At 33.3% G+C, this 15,440-nt stretch overlaps 1 protein-coding gene across 2 annotated transcripts; it reads left to right on the plus strand.

Moving 5' to 3' along the window:
- The first annotated feature begins 561 nt into the window (after positions 1–561).
- Positions 562–15,058, plus strand: LOC134270151 (radixin-like). 2 transcript variants are annotated; one of them, XM_062752326.1, is made up of 13 exons: positions 562–705; positions 2,244–2,327; positions 3,823–3,918; positions 5,191–5,295; positions 6,307–6,476; positions 6,763–6,846; positions 7,026–7,172; positions 7,282–7,378; positions 7,630–7,903; positions 8,207–8,367; positions 10,017–10,233; positions 12,690–12,793; positions 13,243–15,058. In XM_062752326.1, exons 1-13 carry the CDS (start codon positions 697–699, stop codon positions 13,405–13,407), a joined length of 1,713 nt encoding a protein of 570 aa, XP_062608310.1. In that variant the 5' UTR covers positions 562–696; the 3' UTR covers positions 13,408–15,058. The 2 variants fall into 2 exon arrangements, with proteins under 2 accessions (XP_062608310.1, XP_062608311.1); XM_062752327.1 differs by lacking the exons at positions 562–705; positions 2,244–2,327 and adding an exon at positions 2,553–2,586.
- The last annotated feature ends 382 nt before the right edge of the window (positions 15,059–15,440 follow it).

The following is a 15,440-nucleotide window of genomic DNA, read 5'->3' on the forward strand; positions in this document are numbered from 1 at the left end:
TATCCTCATACTAGCAAAGAAATTAGACATTGCTTTTTCTGTCTTATGAAATTAAAATCTCATCATTGTGATGTGTAACAATGTGCAGGGCACAGGAAGTTTTCAGAATAAGTGTATGGAATAGCTTTTGATAACATTTCCTATTTTAAAAGCAGAAAATTCATTGCACATGATTGCAAATTTTCAACAGGAATTCAATTTGGTTTAATGAAATCTTGGGTTGTTTAACGGTCCTTTGGAATGAGTCACTCATTAAAAGCAAGATGATTGTCTTGCATGGTTGATTTTTATTTTACATACATATATAGATATGAATGAATGAAGACAGAGCACAGACAAGCATATAATAATTTCACTGTTATTTCTCAACCCAAAAAAAAATAATGGATGACATTTAAAATCGCAAACTGTGTAGGAGTCCAGTAATCAAGGTGTAGCCACTTTCAGCCACTATTTTCTGTAGGATCTGCTCTAAGTCCCACACAGAATTCTTCGCGGAAGAACACATATTTGTGGTTTGTTACTTTTTGTACTGGTAGAACTTTCTGTGTAACAGCCCCTTCAGGTGCACAGTGCGTCACACGTACAGCAGTGAAAATTCTGTAGGAGCCCGTTACGTTGTGTTTATAAAATTTCATTGAATTCTTACTGAGATTCCAGGAAGGATTTAATTTAATTGATTAACGTTCAAGTAAAATGAAGTCGGTAAGTTCATTGTAAATTCATTAGTTCATGTTTTATCAATGAAATATAGAAAACAAATTTTAAGGAAACAAAGTTTACAATTATATTGGTATGTTTGTGAAGAATTTTTAAATCCAATATGGACTAGCCCTCAGTCAATTTTAATTATTAAGATTCCATAGTTATTGTTACACTTTAAATGTGTACAGAAGTGATCATTTTAATTCACAAGAGGATAATAACGCACATACCGGTAAACTGTTAAGGTGTGTTGATTTAATTTTTATCAGAGCTTTAAATGTTGTCAAAGATAATTCTTTGTACGAACCAGTCATCAATGAGAGAACACTTCATTATTTGCTTAGAAAAGTAAGATATCCCATGATTCAATTTCTAGGCGTGTCTCGTGCAAACACGTATACTTTTGTTGATAAATAATGTGGCTGTAATTTACTTCTCAGTGTTTTAATTAAGGTAATGAATATTTTAATAAAAGTATGAATATGACCAAAAAAAAAAATTACTGCCAACTCACAATGCAGGGAGTATTTTCTTTTGCCCGTTTAGCCGATGAGAAAATAATAGACTTGGCAGATTGTACCTAGTTATGCTGATGAATAAATTGCACAATGCTTTCTGGGAGAAGTAACAGGTTTTATTGGCAGACAGGGTCCCTCTGTTTTTGACATTTTGTGTGTGATTGTTATGATGTCTGTATCAATGTTGATTTTACTGCCAGGTGAATGTTCTCTTGAACATCACACCAGGAAAAAACTGAAATAACAGCTGGTGTAGGGGTGTAGGTCTGGGTAGGTTAGGCTGACTAGGTAATGGTATTTATATCTACATCAGTCATGTTAGTCTAACAATATCCTGAAAGCCTAGTGACAATCATGTTAAATTAAAATCAATTGCCTTGCTGCAGAAGAAAATAGAGCTCCTAGAAATTTACAATATGTTTATTTATTTGTAATATTGAGATTATTTTATAATCTTTTTGCTACAATATTTGTAAAGAATTGGGTTCTGTGATAGAACAGTCTTCAAGAGGTTTTGAATTTGATTATTTTTGTCAACCAATGTAAACTGACAAAGAATTTATTTGTACAATGTTTCATGCTATGTAAACAGGAGAGAACATATTGTGTTTACCTTATCTGACCCTTCTCTATAGATGAGTATAGGATGAATGTTAAGTCTGATCAATGTAAACAGAAGAAAAAGTGCTGTTATTTTTTTAACCTTGATGAAAAACTTTTTTTGACAAATGTTACTTGTCAGATTTTGTTGAACAGATTTTGTGATCATAAAAATATATAACAGATAAAAAAAGATAAACCTGTTCTGTCAATAATGTGACAAGGGAAAAAAATGTATTTCCTTATTGATAAAAAAAAATTCAATGCTAGAAAAAGCTGAGCCAGCAGACACTCGATAAATTTGGTTGAAGGTTAAATTTGACATTTATAGGAGAAAAAAAAAATAAAAAAATGTAAATGTATGTAATTTACATGTTTATATTCAATGTGCTGATGCCAGTAACATGCTTTATTTTTTAGTACAATGTGCGGGTCACGACTATGGACGCTGAGCTGGAGTTTGCCATCCAGACCAGCACCACTGGCAAACAGCTCTTTGATCAGGTAATATATCTGTCTAGTCTTGACCCCTCCCTATCTCCCCCCCCCCCAGAACATGACCCATATCACAACTTCCAGACCAGCACCACTGGCAAACAGCTCTTGGATCAGGTAATGTCCCTATCTAATCTTAACTCCCCACCCCCCACCCACCCACTCACCTCCTGTCCCCCACCCACCCACTCACCTCCTGTCCCTCCCCAAACATGACCCATGTCAAAACATCCAGACCAGCACCACTGGCAAACAGCTCTTTGATCAGGTAATGCCCTTGTCTTGTTTTTACCCCTCCCCGTCCCCTCCTGACATGACCCCTGACATGACCCATGTCAGGTCACAACATCCTGACCAGCACCACTGGCAAGCAGCTCTTTGATCTTATGTCACCATCTAGTCTTAACCTCCCCCACCCCATCCCCAAATATGACCCATGTCACAACTTCCTGAACTCTTTCATTCTGATTTGGCAAATCCATTGCTGTTGTCTTTATGAATTATCTGATGGTGAAATTCTTTACAACCTTTGGACCAGTAAGATCTTTGTTTTAGCACAACCGATATAGACTCAACATGGGAACTAAATGATATAATTTTTCCAAACCACATGTTTCAAGAGCCAGGCTTTAAAGTGATGGCAAACAGAACTATATTACAATTCATACAGCTCAGTGTTGCATAATTACATCCTGGTGATGTTTGACAGGAAAAAAAAAATAAATGGCTCTTTCTAAGGATTGCCAAACATTTCTGTCAGGCAGCTAGGATATATATACATTGATGCAAATTACATTAACATAGCAAAATTATAGAGTCCAGATGGTATGAATCTTTTTTTTTAGTTTTGTAGAGAAAAAGTTTCGTTTTCACATTAAATGGAAAGGTTGTTAAGAACCATTTAGAATCTTGTTATGTAACAGAAGTGCATATACATGTACACAGTTAACAACCAATCTCAGCCAAACATAAAATATTCAAAGTGAATTTGCGAGCAAGCATTTGAATGTAGAAAATTGTCCCTACCAGCCTGTATCAGCTGTTGCTATAATTACCCCTGGCCACTGAATACTAATTAAAGGAGGATAATTTATTGACCCAGAGATGTACATCTACAAATACACTCTTATACTGATGTAAGAGATATTTTACATGTGTTGATTATTTTTTTAATAAACCTTATATCCACCACAGTTACTTTTTTATAAAATCACTTTTTCAATCTGAATGGTGTGTGGGGTCTGGGATAAATATACTTGTGAAATTAGAGTGCTTGAGTGCGACATACATTTGATTTCTTTTTATTAAATTATTCGTGACTGTTAAAAATAGCTTGACAAGAAGCATCTACGTGCTGTATAATTGGTGTTTGTGTAGTGACAACCAGTACTGATAATTATGCTTTGATGTTACAGTGATAGCCATGATTTGATGCACTTAATAATCTGATAACAAGTCTTAGTTATATACTATCTTTTACATAATAATTTCTTCTGTTTTCTAGGTCGTGAAAACTATTGGTCTCCGAGAAATTTGGTTCTTTGGTCTACAGTATGTTGACAGTAAAGGTTACACCACATGGCTCAAATTGAACAAAAAGGTAACTATGGTTGCTGAGCTTTGGGGAAAATCGATATGCACTTTTATTTCCAAACATGTGTATAAACTCTTAAATGAAGTTATCTGTAGAGTGTAGATTGTGTTTTGGTAGGTTATATAGTTAGAACACACATAAATACACTTTTAGTTTCCTGTTTCTCCATTTGTACCTGATGGTGTACAAGTTTTAAGTTTTACAAATGAGACCTCAGATATTTACATAGGTTTGATATATCCAGTGAATTAACAGGATTGGTATTCAAAGTAGAATAGATAGACTTGTCAGGGTGCCGTGTTATTACGATGATTTAGACATTCTCCCTGAACGGTCCCAGTGTTACCTGTATTAAAGCGGAGTGGAGGTGTTACTTGACCCAGAATTCAGTAGGTTTTCAATAGAAGTGACCAGTCAATGTCCGGGAGAATTCCAGCTCAGCTTCTAGCTTTTATTAATGTCTTGTTTATGGTTGAATGTTCTTGGTGAGAACTTGCCTGGGATATGTATATCAAATGTAAATTTACCGCTGACTAAGGTATATTGTGGACATGCTTCAGTGCATTTTAAAAATGAAAGCAACATAAAATGAAGTTCAGAGAGACATACCTGTCTATAAAAGTTGTCAAATGCAGGTACACCTTGTGACTTGACTTATTGTAGAACTGGGTTGAAATGTAGGGCATATAAGCAGATCAAGAGAACAATATGGGACTTCAGAGAGATATATAGAAAGGCATGGTTATAAATTTAACATTAAGTACACATGGTAAAATGAGAATAGTTGTAGCCAAATTTTTGTTAACTCCTTTTCTTCTCGTTTAGACGGTTATTTATTTGATGCCAGGTTAAACAAGTTTTTGTGAATACAGAGATTTAAACATTGGCCTTTGTTACAGACAGTTATTGTGTTAGTTCATCATAAATGGGGTCTTTGAGAACTTGAGAAGTCTTGAATGAAGCAAAACAGGGTTTTCTCAAGTACCTGCAGAAATAAAATGGTTGTTTTGCATCATGTGTATCTAGTTTTGTGTGTACATAATGCAGGAACTTAACTTAAGAGAAATTCATTTATTCAAGGCCATAAACCCTGTAGACTGTAAATAATGCTGGAAAGTTGATAATAAGCATGTTTATGATGTAACTGTGAGCTGATGACTACAGCGTGTCAGTCACTTAAATGACTTTGCAAGAATCTCTAAAACATCTCATATACTTCCTTAAAATACATCTATTTTAATAGAGCTTAATCTTACACAATTAATTTTTATATTGCAGGTCCTTAGTCAAGATGTCAGAAAAGAAACCCCCCTACAATTCAAATTCCGTGCCAAATTCTTCCCAGAGGATGTGTCAGAGGAACTTATACAGGAAATCACACAGGTACTTGAACAGTAGAAACAGCATTGTTATAAAGCAGAGCACCAATGACTCAATCCAAGGCTGATGCAACAAAAGGCAGATTTATTTGATTCCCTAGTAAAGGAGACATAAACAGATGGAAGTTTTGGCCCTACCCCATGAATTTTCTGAAGTTTTGTCACAAAATGCATTGGATTATTTCTCTATGACAACTTGTTTACATGATTCCATTGTTTCACCAACAGGAGAAAATTTGCAGCCTGTGTGATTTATGAACCCAACAATATAAAAACTTCTCAGCAGAAATTTCATTATATTGAAAAGTTTCATCCCTTTGATAAATATTTACAGTAGGGAACTCAACACGTTATATCAGATGATACACACTTCCTAGAAATTGTATTATATCTGAGATAGGAAATGTACATTAGCAGGATTGAATATCGCTGTCCTACCCACTTTTTAACCCACTGTGTTCGTAATGAAGTTAATGCAGTTTTTTCTCTGCCTTTTGTAGCAGGAAATATTGAGTCACTAACACAATAGTATGGGAAAGTGTGTCAAGATGCCCTATTTTTAGAGTAGTTACAAGTATGAAGTTGCAGGCAATGATTTTCAGCAAATGTGACTTTAAATGTTGCATGATTTTTGTCGCCCAAGAAAGGAATTTGAACATTCTGGCACCTGTTTGTTATGTATAATTGTATACTTGTATATAAAAATATTTTTTAAAAAGCTAAATAAAGGTGAAAAGCTTATGATGGAAAAAAAAAATTGAAAACAAAAATCCCCCAAGTGATAGGTTTATGGGCAGGGTGATATATGCTTGGATGCCCAGTTTTCTGACACAGTGCATTAGTTTATGATCTATATGATACTGGTATGTTATTTGTATTGTACACAAAGATATTTTATTTTTTATAAGCACATGACAAGAAACAGTTGAACAATCTAATTGAGACAGATTATGAGAAAGTTTCTGTTGTATTAGCATCATGTTATATTCTTCATCCATCTTGTTGTATTTCACAGAGAATGTTCTTCCTACAAGTGAAGGAGGGCATCTTGAATGATGAAATCTACTGTCCCCCAGAAACCTCCGTGTTGTTAGCTTCCTATGCTTGCCAGGCCAAATATGGTGACTACGACCCCGAAAAACACAAACCCGGCTTCCTGTCCAACGATAGGCTCCTACCACAGAGGTAAGGCTCTCTGTCTTAAACAGTCAAATGTATCACTGAAAATTAAAAAAAAAAAAAAAAAAAAAAATTATATTTTCTCTTGTACATTGTCAGTGCTATATTAAAGGGAGGAAACTCTGATATGTCGTAATCTTACTCTTTATAAATAGTCTGTAGATTTGATAAAGTAATGGGAATTATTTTTCTTTATAAATCACTGTATATTGATAAGCATGATAAGGTGATGGAAACATGAAAGATTAATGTTTGATTAATACATTTGATTGATGCATTTTCTGTATTATAGAGTATATGAACAGCACAAATTATCAAAGGAGCAGTGGGAGGAGAGGATACAAAACTGGTTCAGTGAACACAGAGGCATGTTAAGGTACATAACTCATGGAAAATATTGGCATCACCTCTGCATTCAGAATTTAAAGGAAACAAGAATTTTCTGAAAGTTTTATGCAGGATATGTATGGTTGTAAAACAATATTACATATGAAGCCATCGGCAAAAGAATTTCGCATAAAACCTGTTGGTAATTAAAATTAATACATTTTTCAGGGAAGATGCCATGATGGAGTACCTAAAAATAGCACAAGATTTGGAAATGTATGGTGTGAATTATTTTGAAATCAAAAACAAGAAAGGCACAGAACTTTTACTAGGAGTAGATGCACTTGGTCTGAATGTATATGATAAAGAAGACAAGTAAGTGGTGAATTCCATCATATTTTAAGAAAATAAGTTTTATAATTAAAATTCTTACAAATACTTACAATAGAATTGCAATGATTTCAAATCCTTTTTGTTTTTGCAGATTAACACCTAAAATAGGCTTCCCATGGAGTGAAATTAGGAATATTTCATTTAATGATAAGAAATTTGTCATTAAGCCCATTGATAAAAAAGCACCTGTAAGTATTTGTTTAGTATGTAATTAAAATTAATACATTTACAGGGAAGATATAATGACTTGATCAACTCAGCCAAAAAAAAGAATCAATGACAGGCTCAAAATTAAGCATAGAATATTTGATTAAGTCCAAATTTTAAATGCCTGATTATCATTCTTTGTAGCCAAGTTTTCAAGTTCCTATGCACCTCATCACAAGCATGTGGCTTATTATACCATCAAAACTTGAGAGAAATATTGTGTATGTTTTAGGACTTTGTTTTCTATGCACCTCGTCTGAGGATAAACAAGAGAATTCTAGCGCTGTGTATGGGAAATCATGAACTTTACATGAGAAGAAGAAAGCCAGACACTATTGAAGTCCAACAAATGAAAGCTCAGGCCCGAGAAGACAAACTGGCAAAACAAATGGAACGACAGAGGCTTGAACAGGAAAGGCATGCACGTGAGTCTGCCGAGAAAAAACAACAGGAACTTCTAGAAAAGTTACAGTTGTACGAGGAGGAAAATGCCAGGAGAGCCAAAGGTACACTCATTGTGAAATTATTTCTTCTAAATAAGTTCAATGGCTATGTGGTTACATATGTCAACCTTTTCAAAGAAATAAAATTTTAAACTTCTCTTCATTAAAAATTTTATGTTTATACCTGTATCTTTATATTTTTTTTTTGGTATTCATAAAGATAAGTAAACATGACTTGCTGTATGGTGGATATAAAAATAAAGCAAAGTTTGAGGTGTTAAGTCCATAGATAAGATATGAGATTCTCTTGATTAAATGTAAATTTTTAGTAATAGACACCATCTCATGTCTTTGAACTCTTTGTAGAACTGGAGGATCAGCAGAGTAAGATCCGTGAGCTCAATGATGAGATGGAGGCCTACAAAGCTCAGCAGGAAGAGCTGGAGGAGCAGAGGCGCCGAGCTGACGAGCTCCAGAGACAGTACGAGGAGACCAAGCATGCCTCCGAGGAGGAGAAGGCTCAGATGGTAAGGGGGTTTACAATATCTGTACACAAAACATGAAGGCACAAATAATAGGGGGATCAAGACATTCTCTGTTCAAAACATAAAGGCTCAGATGGTAGGGGGTCTACACAACATCTGTATATAAATACATGAAGGCACAGGTGGTTTGGGTACTACACAATCTCTACATGAAACATGAAGGCACAAATAAAAGGGGATCAACACTATCATTGTACATAAAGAAAGAAAATATAAAGACAATCTCTGTACATAAAACCTGAAACAAAAAGGGGATCAAGACATTCTCTGTACAAAACATGAAGGCACAGATGGTAGGGGGTCAAGTCAAACTCTGTAACATAACACCTGAAACAAATAGTTGGGGGTATAAAACATTAGATTCATTGGCTAAATCAGACTTGTTTTCATGAAATTAAATTGTGAAGGCTTAGGCAGATTGTCCACTTTTCAACTTTTCTACAGAAATATTAGTATTTGGGCAGGAAATTGCATTTCAGTCAATCTCAATACTAAATTTTGAATATGAGGCAAATTAGCTTAGTTGAAACATCCTGGCTGTTGGCCAACTGATGCCATGAAATCTCTGGATAAGAAATCGATAACAAATTGACTAATTTCTGTTCATAAAAAATTACACATACCGGCAGGTTTAATAACTACACATAGTTAATGCTGCGAATGCTCAGTTTGCTGCTTATATTCGTCTGATAATTAGATCTATAACTTGCTGTCTAAAGTCATATAATAACATAATTTCCCAAAGCTCTAAAAATTCTGCTTCATACAGTATAATTTTTTTTTAAGAATGCCACAACAGTATCATCCTTTATAAGAGTTTTTGAAATAATTGTTATCACACATTTCTGTTTTAAAAATTCATATATTTTTTTCACATTTTATTCAAATGAAGGGGAAGTACAGGACAAGTTTGCTACGTGCATGAATTTAAAGCAATTGTTGCTGTTACTGTGTAGGGTGGGGTGAGTTTCTGATAAAATGTGTACATCCTATTGTTACATGGCTGTACCCAGACCGTTATCATTATAGCAAGACAGATACGCAGAAAAAAGACGAATGGTATGTCTGTGGATTCAGTATCATATATGATGTATCCTAAACTAACTGTTTCTGTAGGGGAAAAATCACTTTGGAATAAATATATCAGAAAGTAGAACAGAAACTATGTAGTTTTATTACAAAAAAAAGAAGAATTTGTAAAAAAAATTCTCACCACCACTTTATATAAGATACAGCATAAGCACCTTCCATTTATATAACTTTTAACAGATATATATAGAATTTTATATGGATAAATATAACTATAAATTGTTAAAGAAAGTATACTGGAACTTTAATAATACAAATACAATAGAGATTATTTATATACACCAAAGTCATGCTAATTAACAAACTAACAATTTATACAGTATACAAAACTATACATATATGAAAGATTTATGAAATGAAAGAATTATCCTGATTAACTTTTTTTGGAGTTCTTGACCTTTTCAGGAAATAAAAATCAAATATTGAATTCAAAGAATGAATTTAGAAGGAAAAAAAAAAACTCAACATTGAGTTGCATTTCATGTTGACATGAACTTTTTGAATTTTCTAAAGTTGATAATTTATAATTTTTTTCCCTCCAGGCTGAGAGGTTAGCAGCGGCCCAGCAGGAGATAGAAAGAAGTATGGAGGTGCTGAATGAGAAGGAGACAGAGATGGGTCGATTACAGACAGACCTGGAGTCCGCCCAACAGGAGAGAGAGGAGAAAGAACGGGCCCTGATGGAGGCCATGGCCAACATCCACGTCAAGGAGCACGAGACTGAGGAGAACGACATCGGAGAAAACGGACAGGAATTCAGTAAGTCTGCTGTAAAGATAGAGTAATATATAGAGTAAAGCAATAGTGAAATCGGTAAGTCTGCTCTAAAGAGTAGTAAGATTTTGACGAGTCTTAAACTTAATGTCAGATCCTATCCAGAGACTAGAGCATCGAACTAATTGTAACAGATTTGTTTTGTTATAAATAACCTGTATATTTGAGACATTTGAAATAAATAATCTGTAGAATGTACAAAATATAAATGTAGTATAAAATCTAACAAAATCTGACAAGGAGGAAGCATTATTATGGGTTACAAAAAATAATTGGTTAAATTGTTAGTTCGTTTTAAAAAGGAAGTGAATTAAACTGTGTAAATAACATTTGTAAATACAGTGAAACCTTTTATGCCAAACACAAAAATTATTACAGAATATTGCTGCATTTCGTTATCAAAACATAAGTCATTTCCTTGAAACTTGGTATTAAAAATGGTTATCAAAACATAAGTCATTTCCTTGGAAACTTGTTTTATAATTACACAAGTATTAAATAATTTTGATATGTAGTTAGAATCATTTATCAAAAATTGCTAAAAGTTGAAATTTAAAAATCTATCACTAGTTAATAACATGCTTTAGGGTATATATTTTGAAAATCTTGCACAAATAGGATTAGGTGTCTTGTTCACTAAAATTTTCTTAAAAATAGAAATGAATGTTACCTTTGCTTATAAATAATTTTCTGAATTCCAACCCTTATGAAAGACATCTTGTATTCTTAATGATACATTTTTAATTCAGATGATTGAAGCTATTTTTAGGGTTAAATTTAAATTCTTAGATATGAATATATATATTGCATGTATATTTTAAGAATTATTAGCCATTCTCTGTAACCACTTAAACTTTGTTGCCACGCATGGTCACCGATTTTGAGGAAACTTCACCAAAATTGCCAAATATAGTACGTGTCTCGGTTGCTATGGCAACAGCCGGAAAAAATTGAAAAATCAAGATTTTCATTGGGTTAATAAAAACTAGAAAAAGCAAACAAACCATTCTCAGATATAACACCTTTTTCACTTATACTGTAAAGAAACTGTTTAGAATATTTCAGGTAGGGTTTACATTTAAAATGCTGAAATATGCTAGTATTCACTAATGGAGGTGTTATTTGCTCAAACTCACTTAAGAAAAACAATGAAAATGTTTGACCTTAAGTATATAAGTTGCAATATTATCTATAAATAACTTCAATGGTTGCCATGGTAACACAGTGTAACCATGCAAAACCAGTAACTAAGATTGTAATGCTGTCTTGAGGAAAAACATGAAAATTCAAGACTGGCAAATATGCATCCTTAGGACATTGCAACACCAAAACCATAAGAAAAATTGAGTATAATTGCTACTTTGTAGTGTTACCATGGAAACAAAGTACCAGTGCTTAAAAGTGAATTATTTTCCGCTGCATTAAGAATTAAATTGCCATATAATCAAGAAACAAATTAAAGGACTCAGCTTGAATAGTACTTATCTGTTAGAACTGAAGTTGAATATATATATTGGTAAAAAAATAAAACAACACTGTTGCTATGGTTACAAAAGGGAAAATGTTATTTTGTGAACTTTATATCAATATTAAACCCTGTGTGACTTCTTGCATCCACTTAGAGATTGGATGATAGTCAAAATTAAAAGTCAAACTAGCTGTTAATAAATATCAATCATAAAAGTTTTGGGAATCTTCAAGGAAACAAAATATTTTTCAGGTTTTTAAGCATATATTTTCTGCTTGTTGCTCTATTTAAAGTAAATCTGAATTTTTTCAAATGGAATGTTACAACTTATGAAATTATCATTAGTTATGAGGAAATGTGCTTTTTTTTTAGATAGGATCAGATTTTACATAGTGTTACTTTGAAGGCTCTCTGTGGTATAAAAACCTTGGCAACCATTGCCAACCAAAATGAAATATCATATTTTTTTCTTGGTATGTGTTTCAAGGCTCTTTTTCTATTATTTGGTCACATTTCATCCTATAATTGCTTTTTATTTTTAGTGTAACTTAATAAAATTCAATGAATATTTTTTTTACTTTTGAATACTTTGTTACCATAGTAACGTATGTAATAGTTGATTTAACAAACATGTTTATCATGCATTTGAGACATCTGACCTTCAACTTTTGGAAACAGTCATTGACAATTGTTTGCTTTGCCGCAAATGTTAACTATGGGGCTTAAACATGTTTAAAAATGCCATTTTTCGAACTTTAAGACATGTTGCCATGGTAACTATAAAACATAGCAACCAATTTTTGCCTGATTTCAGTTTATGGTATCAATGACATTCATCATAGAGATGGAGAAATGAGACTATGCGTGCCACAGCTCCTATATAAAATTTCAAATCATTACAGAGAATGGCTCTTATAAGTACATTAAACAGAGAGGTAAAATGTTGAGAGTACAACATTTAATTTTATTATAGCTGCTGACTTGGATGAATATGAGAATGCAGCAGAGATGGCTCGGCCTGAGGAGGAACGAATCACTGAAGCTGAGAAGAACATCACACTGCAGAAACAGCTAGAGGTCAGGATTCCTCAAGTTCCCCCTACCTATATTTCCAGTATCAGTATTATGAATTTCAAACCACTATTCCCTATTAGAAAACACATGGCAATCATCTTAGACAAATAATGCTTAAGAATTTTACTTTATTTTTGGGGGTCATTGTCAAATGAAACACTTATCATGTGTCTTCTCATTGTAATGATATACTACTAGTAACTTTGAAATTTGAAGGGACTGCTTTTTTAAAAAAGGAAAAAAAAATGAAATTTGAAGGGACTGCTTTTTTAAAAAGGAAAAAAATAAATAGAACTTGATTCAGTTGTAAGTTAGGCTTCAGATTGTTGTGGCTGTATATTGAAGAGAAAAAAAACCCAGACTTGATTAAATAAGTTTCAGAGATAATTTTAAAAATTGTTTATAGAAATAATCATGTTCAGCATAAAATATTTATATCATCCAAATTTCAGGCATTACAAAAAGAACTAGAAGAATCCAAAGATGCCCAGAAGGCCACATTGAACGATGTCTTGCATGAACAAAACGTGAAACAAGGGCGTGACAAGTATAAGACACTGAAGCAGATTCGCAGCGGCAATACCAAACACCGGGTGGATCAATTCGAGGCCTTGTAGAGAAAAACCTGCATAAATAGGAACAAATTATATATTTTACTGACCATATCATGTCTGTTATCCGAGGTTTTACCTGGGCTAGGGGAGTGTGTACAGTATATTATGGTCTCTCAACATAGTGTTATGACAGGTGACACATCAAAGACGGACAAAAAAATTATTTCCAGATTGATTCAACAGATAATTTTGATTACTGCAGACTTAAGGAGGAATTGCTTTTAACCAGAAAGTTGTATCACCACATGAATAATGGGTTGTCTAATGTTTGTCATTCATGTAATTAGTTTAATACAGCATTGTACAGGAGAGCATGGCGTGGCAAAAATACATCACTATTTCCAAGCTTTTTTGTTACAAAGTTTTCATTGTATATTTTTTCTTCCAATGAATGAGGTTTAAGTGGTTAACTCAGAAACATTGGGGAGGGTGGGATTTAAAGTTAGTAGATTTATTTTATAAAGTGTAACTTAATGTAACCAGATTGTCTATATTTTTTGTACAATGTAATGCAGTTATGTATCCTCTGATGTTTGTTAGTGACTTAAGTATTCCCAAGTATATTTATTTCTTTCTTTACTAGTTTTGAAATTTTCAGTGTATGCAGAGATTTTTATATATTATTTGAATATTTGATATCATGGCTGCATTTTTAAGTTAGTCACGGTGATTATTTAATAGGTGGATAATGAGGTTCTCAAATGCAGGAATCCAAAGACTGTCTTCACTTTATAGGTCCAATTCAGATATTGTAGATGTGATATTATATTGACTCTTTGGTGACCAGTTCTGACAGAAAAAAGTAATTTTTAATTGTCAGGGGATTTCTTTAAAAAAGGTTGGAGGAAATTTGTCACTTTTAAGTCAAAAAGGTAAAATAAAAAAAAAGCTTGCCAGTTTGTCATCCATATATTTTGTACTTAGATAAAATTTGGGGCTTATTTCATTCCTGTCTATATATACTGCCATTATGTACGTTTTAAGCTTTGTTTATTGCTATCGCACTAGTTTAACATGAGTTCCATAGCATAGCTGTTCATTAAATGGCGTTGAATTGATGCAGGGGAAAGGAATATTTCTCTAGGAAATCTTGATATTGTAAGGGGATTGGGTGTTAACCTTATGAAGGCAGTGGATTGGTGTTTTCATCTTCAGCATTCCAGTCGGTCACTTCATCTATTACTGGTCAAGTGCTGTGGTCTCTGTGTATATAATTCCTGAAGATATGTATTGATATTTATATTTTTTTACTTAGAGGAGCACCTTGCTAGAAAAACTTGTGATACATTCTTGCCTGATATTAAAAAACTTCTTTCCTGAATAATTAATTTCTCTTTTCTAAATGAATCTGTAAATAAATTTCAACAAGGTTAATCGGTAGATACATTTATGATGCATTTCTGTAATTCAGGATACATTTGGTGTATTTAGGCATTAGGAAACATTTTCTTTCTGTACGGAGCAGAGTCGTTTTTTCTTCTCCAGTAATGGTAGGGTTGATTTATTTTTATGAACAAGTGTCCTGTTTAGTAGAACAATCTTCTTGTGATACGTGTAGCACTTGATTGGAAATTGTCTCATACTATCATTTGTCATGATTGAATTGATATATAATCAATATATATATACTGAATAAAATCATCAGACAATGCAAGCATGCTGTTTTCATTTTATGGATTTGATGAAGGTGCTTGAGCCTTTAGGGTAAATATGCAGATAGATCTTCAATGAAGAAGGAGAAAATGCTGTGGTGGAGCAGAAATGGGTCAATTTACTTTGTGGAACACGAAGTGTTCAACTGAAAAATTGTACATGGTGTTTTCTGTCCCATTCAAGAATTTTACACAAATATAGAAATGTCACCATGCACTAATTCAGACTCCAGCTCCAAATGAGAGGGGGTATACTGTTTTACTTTTGTGTGTGTGTGTGTCTGTCTGTAATAAATTTGGGTCACAGTCTTCTCAACAACTTCTTTCTGCAGTGAGGTTCTTTGTCATTTCATCACCTATGGCACTGGACTTTTGTTTTTCAAG

This window comes from Saccostrea cucullata, unplaced genomic scaffold (genome assembly GCF_032062105.1).
Source record: "Saccostrea cucullata isolate Sc308-1 unplaced genomic scaffold, CSIRO_AGI_Scuc_v1 ctg1190, whole genome shotgun sequence".
Classification (NCBI taxonomy): domain Eukaryota; kingdom Metazoa; phylum Mollusca; class Bivalvia; order Ostreida; family Ostreidae; genus Saccostrea; species Saccostrea cuccullata.

What these genes read in the sequence shown, in the direction of transcription:
- LOC134270151 (XM_062752326.1), top strand. An exon ending in GTATATGATAAAGAAGACAA is followed by an intron (nt 7,173 to 7,281) that starts GTAAGTGGTGAA and finishes TTGTTTTTGCAG; the next exon opens with ATTAACACCTAAAATAGGCT. An exon ending in AGGAGGAGAAGGCTCAGATG is followed by an intron (nt 8,368 to 10,016) that starts GTAAGGGGGTTT and finishes TTTTCCCTCCAG; the next exon opens with GCTGAGAGGTTAGCAGCGGC.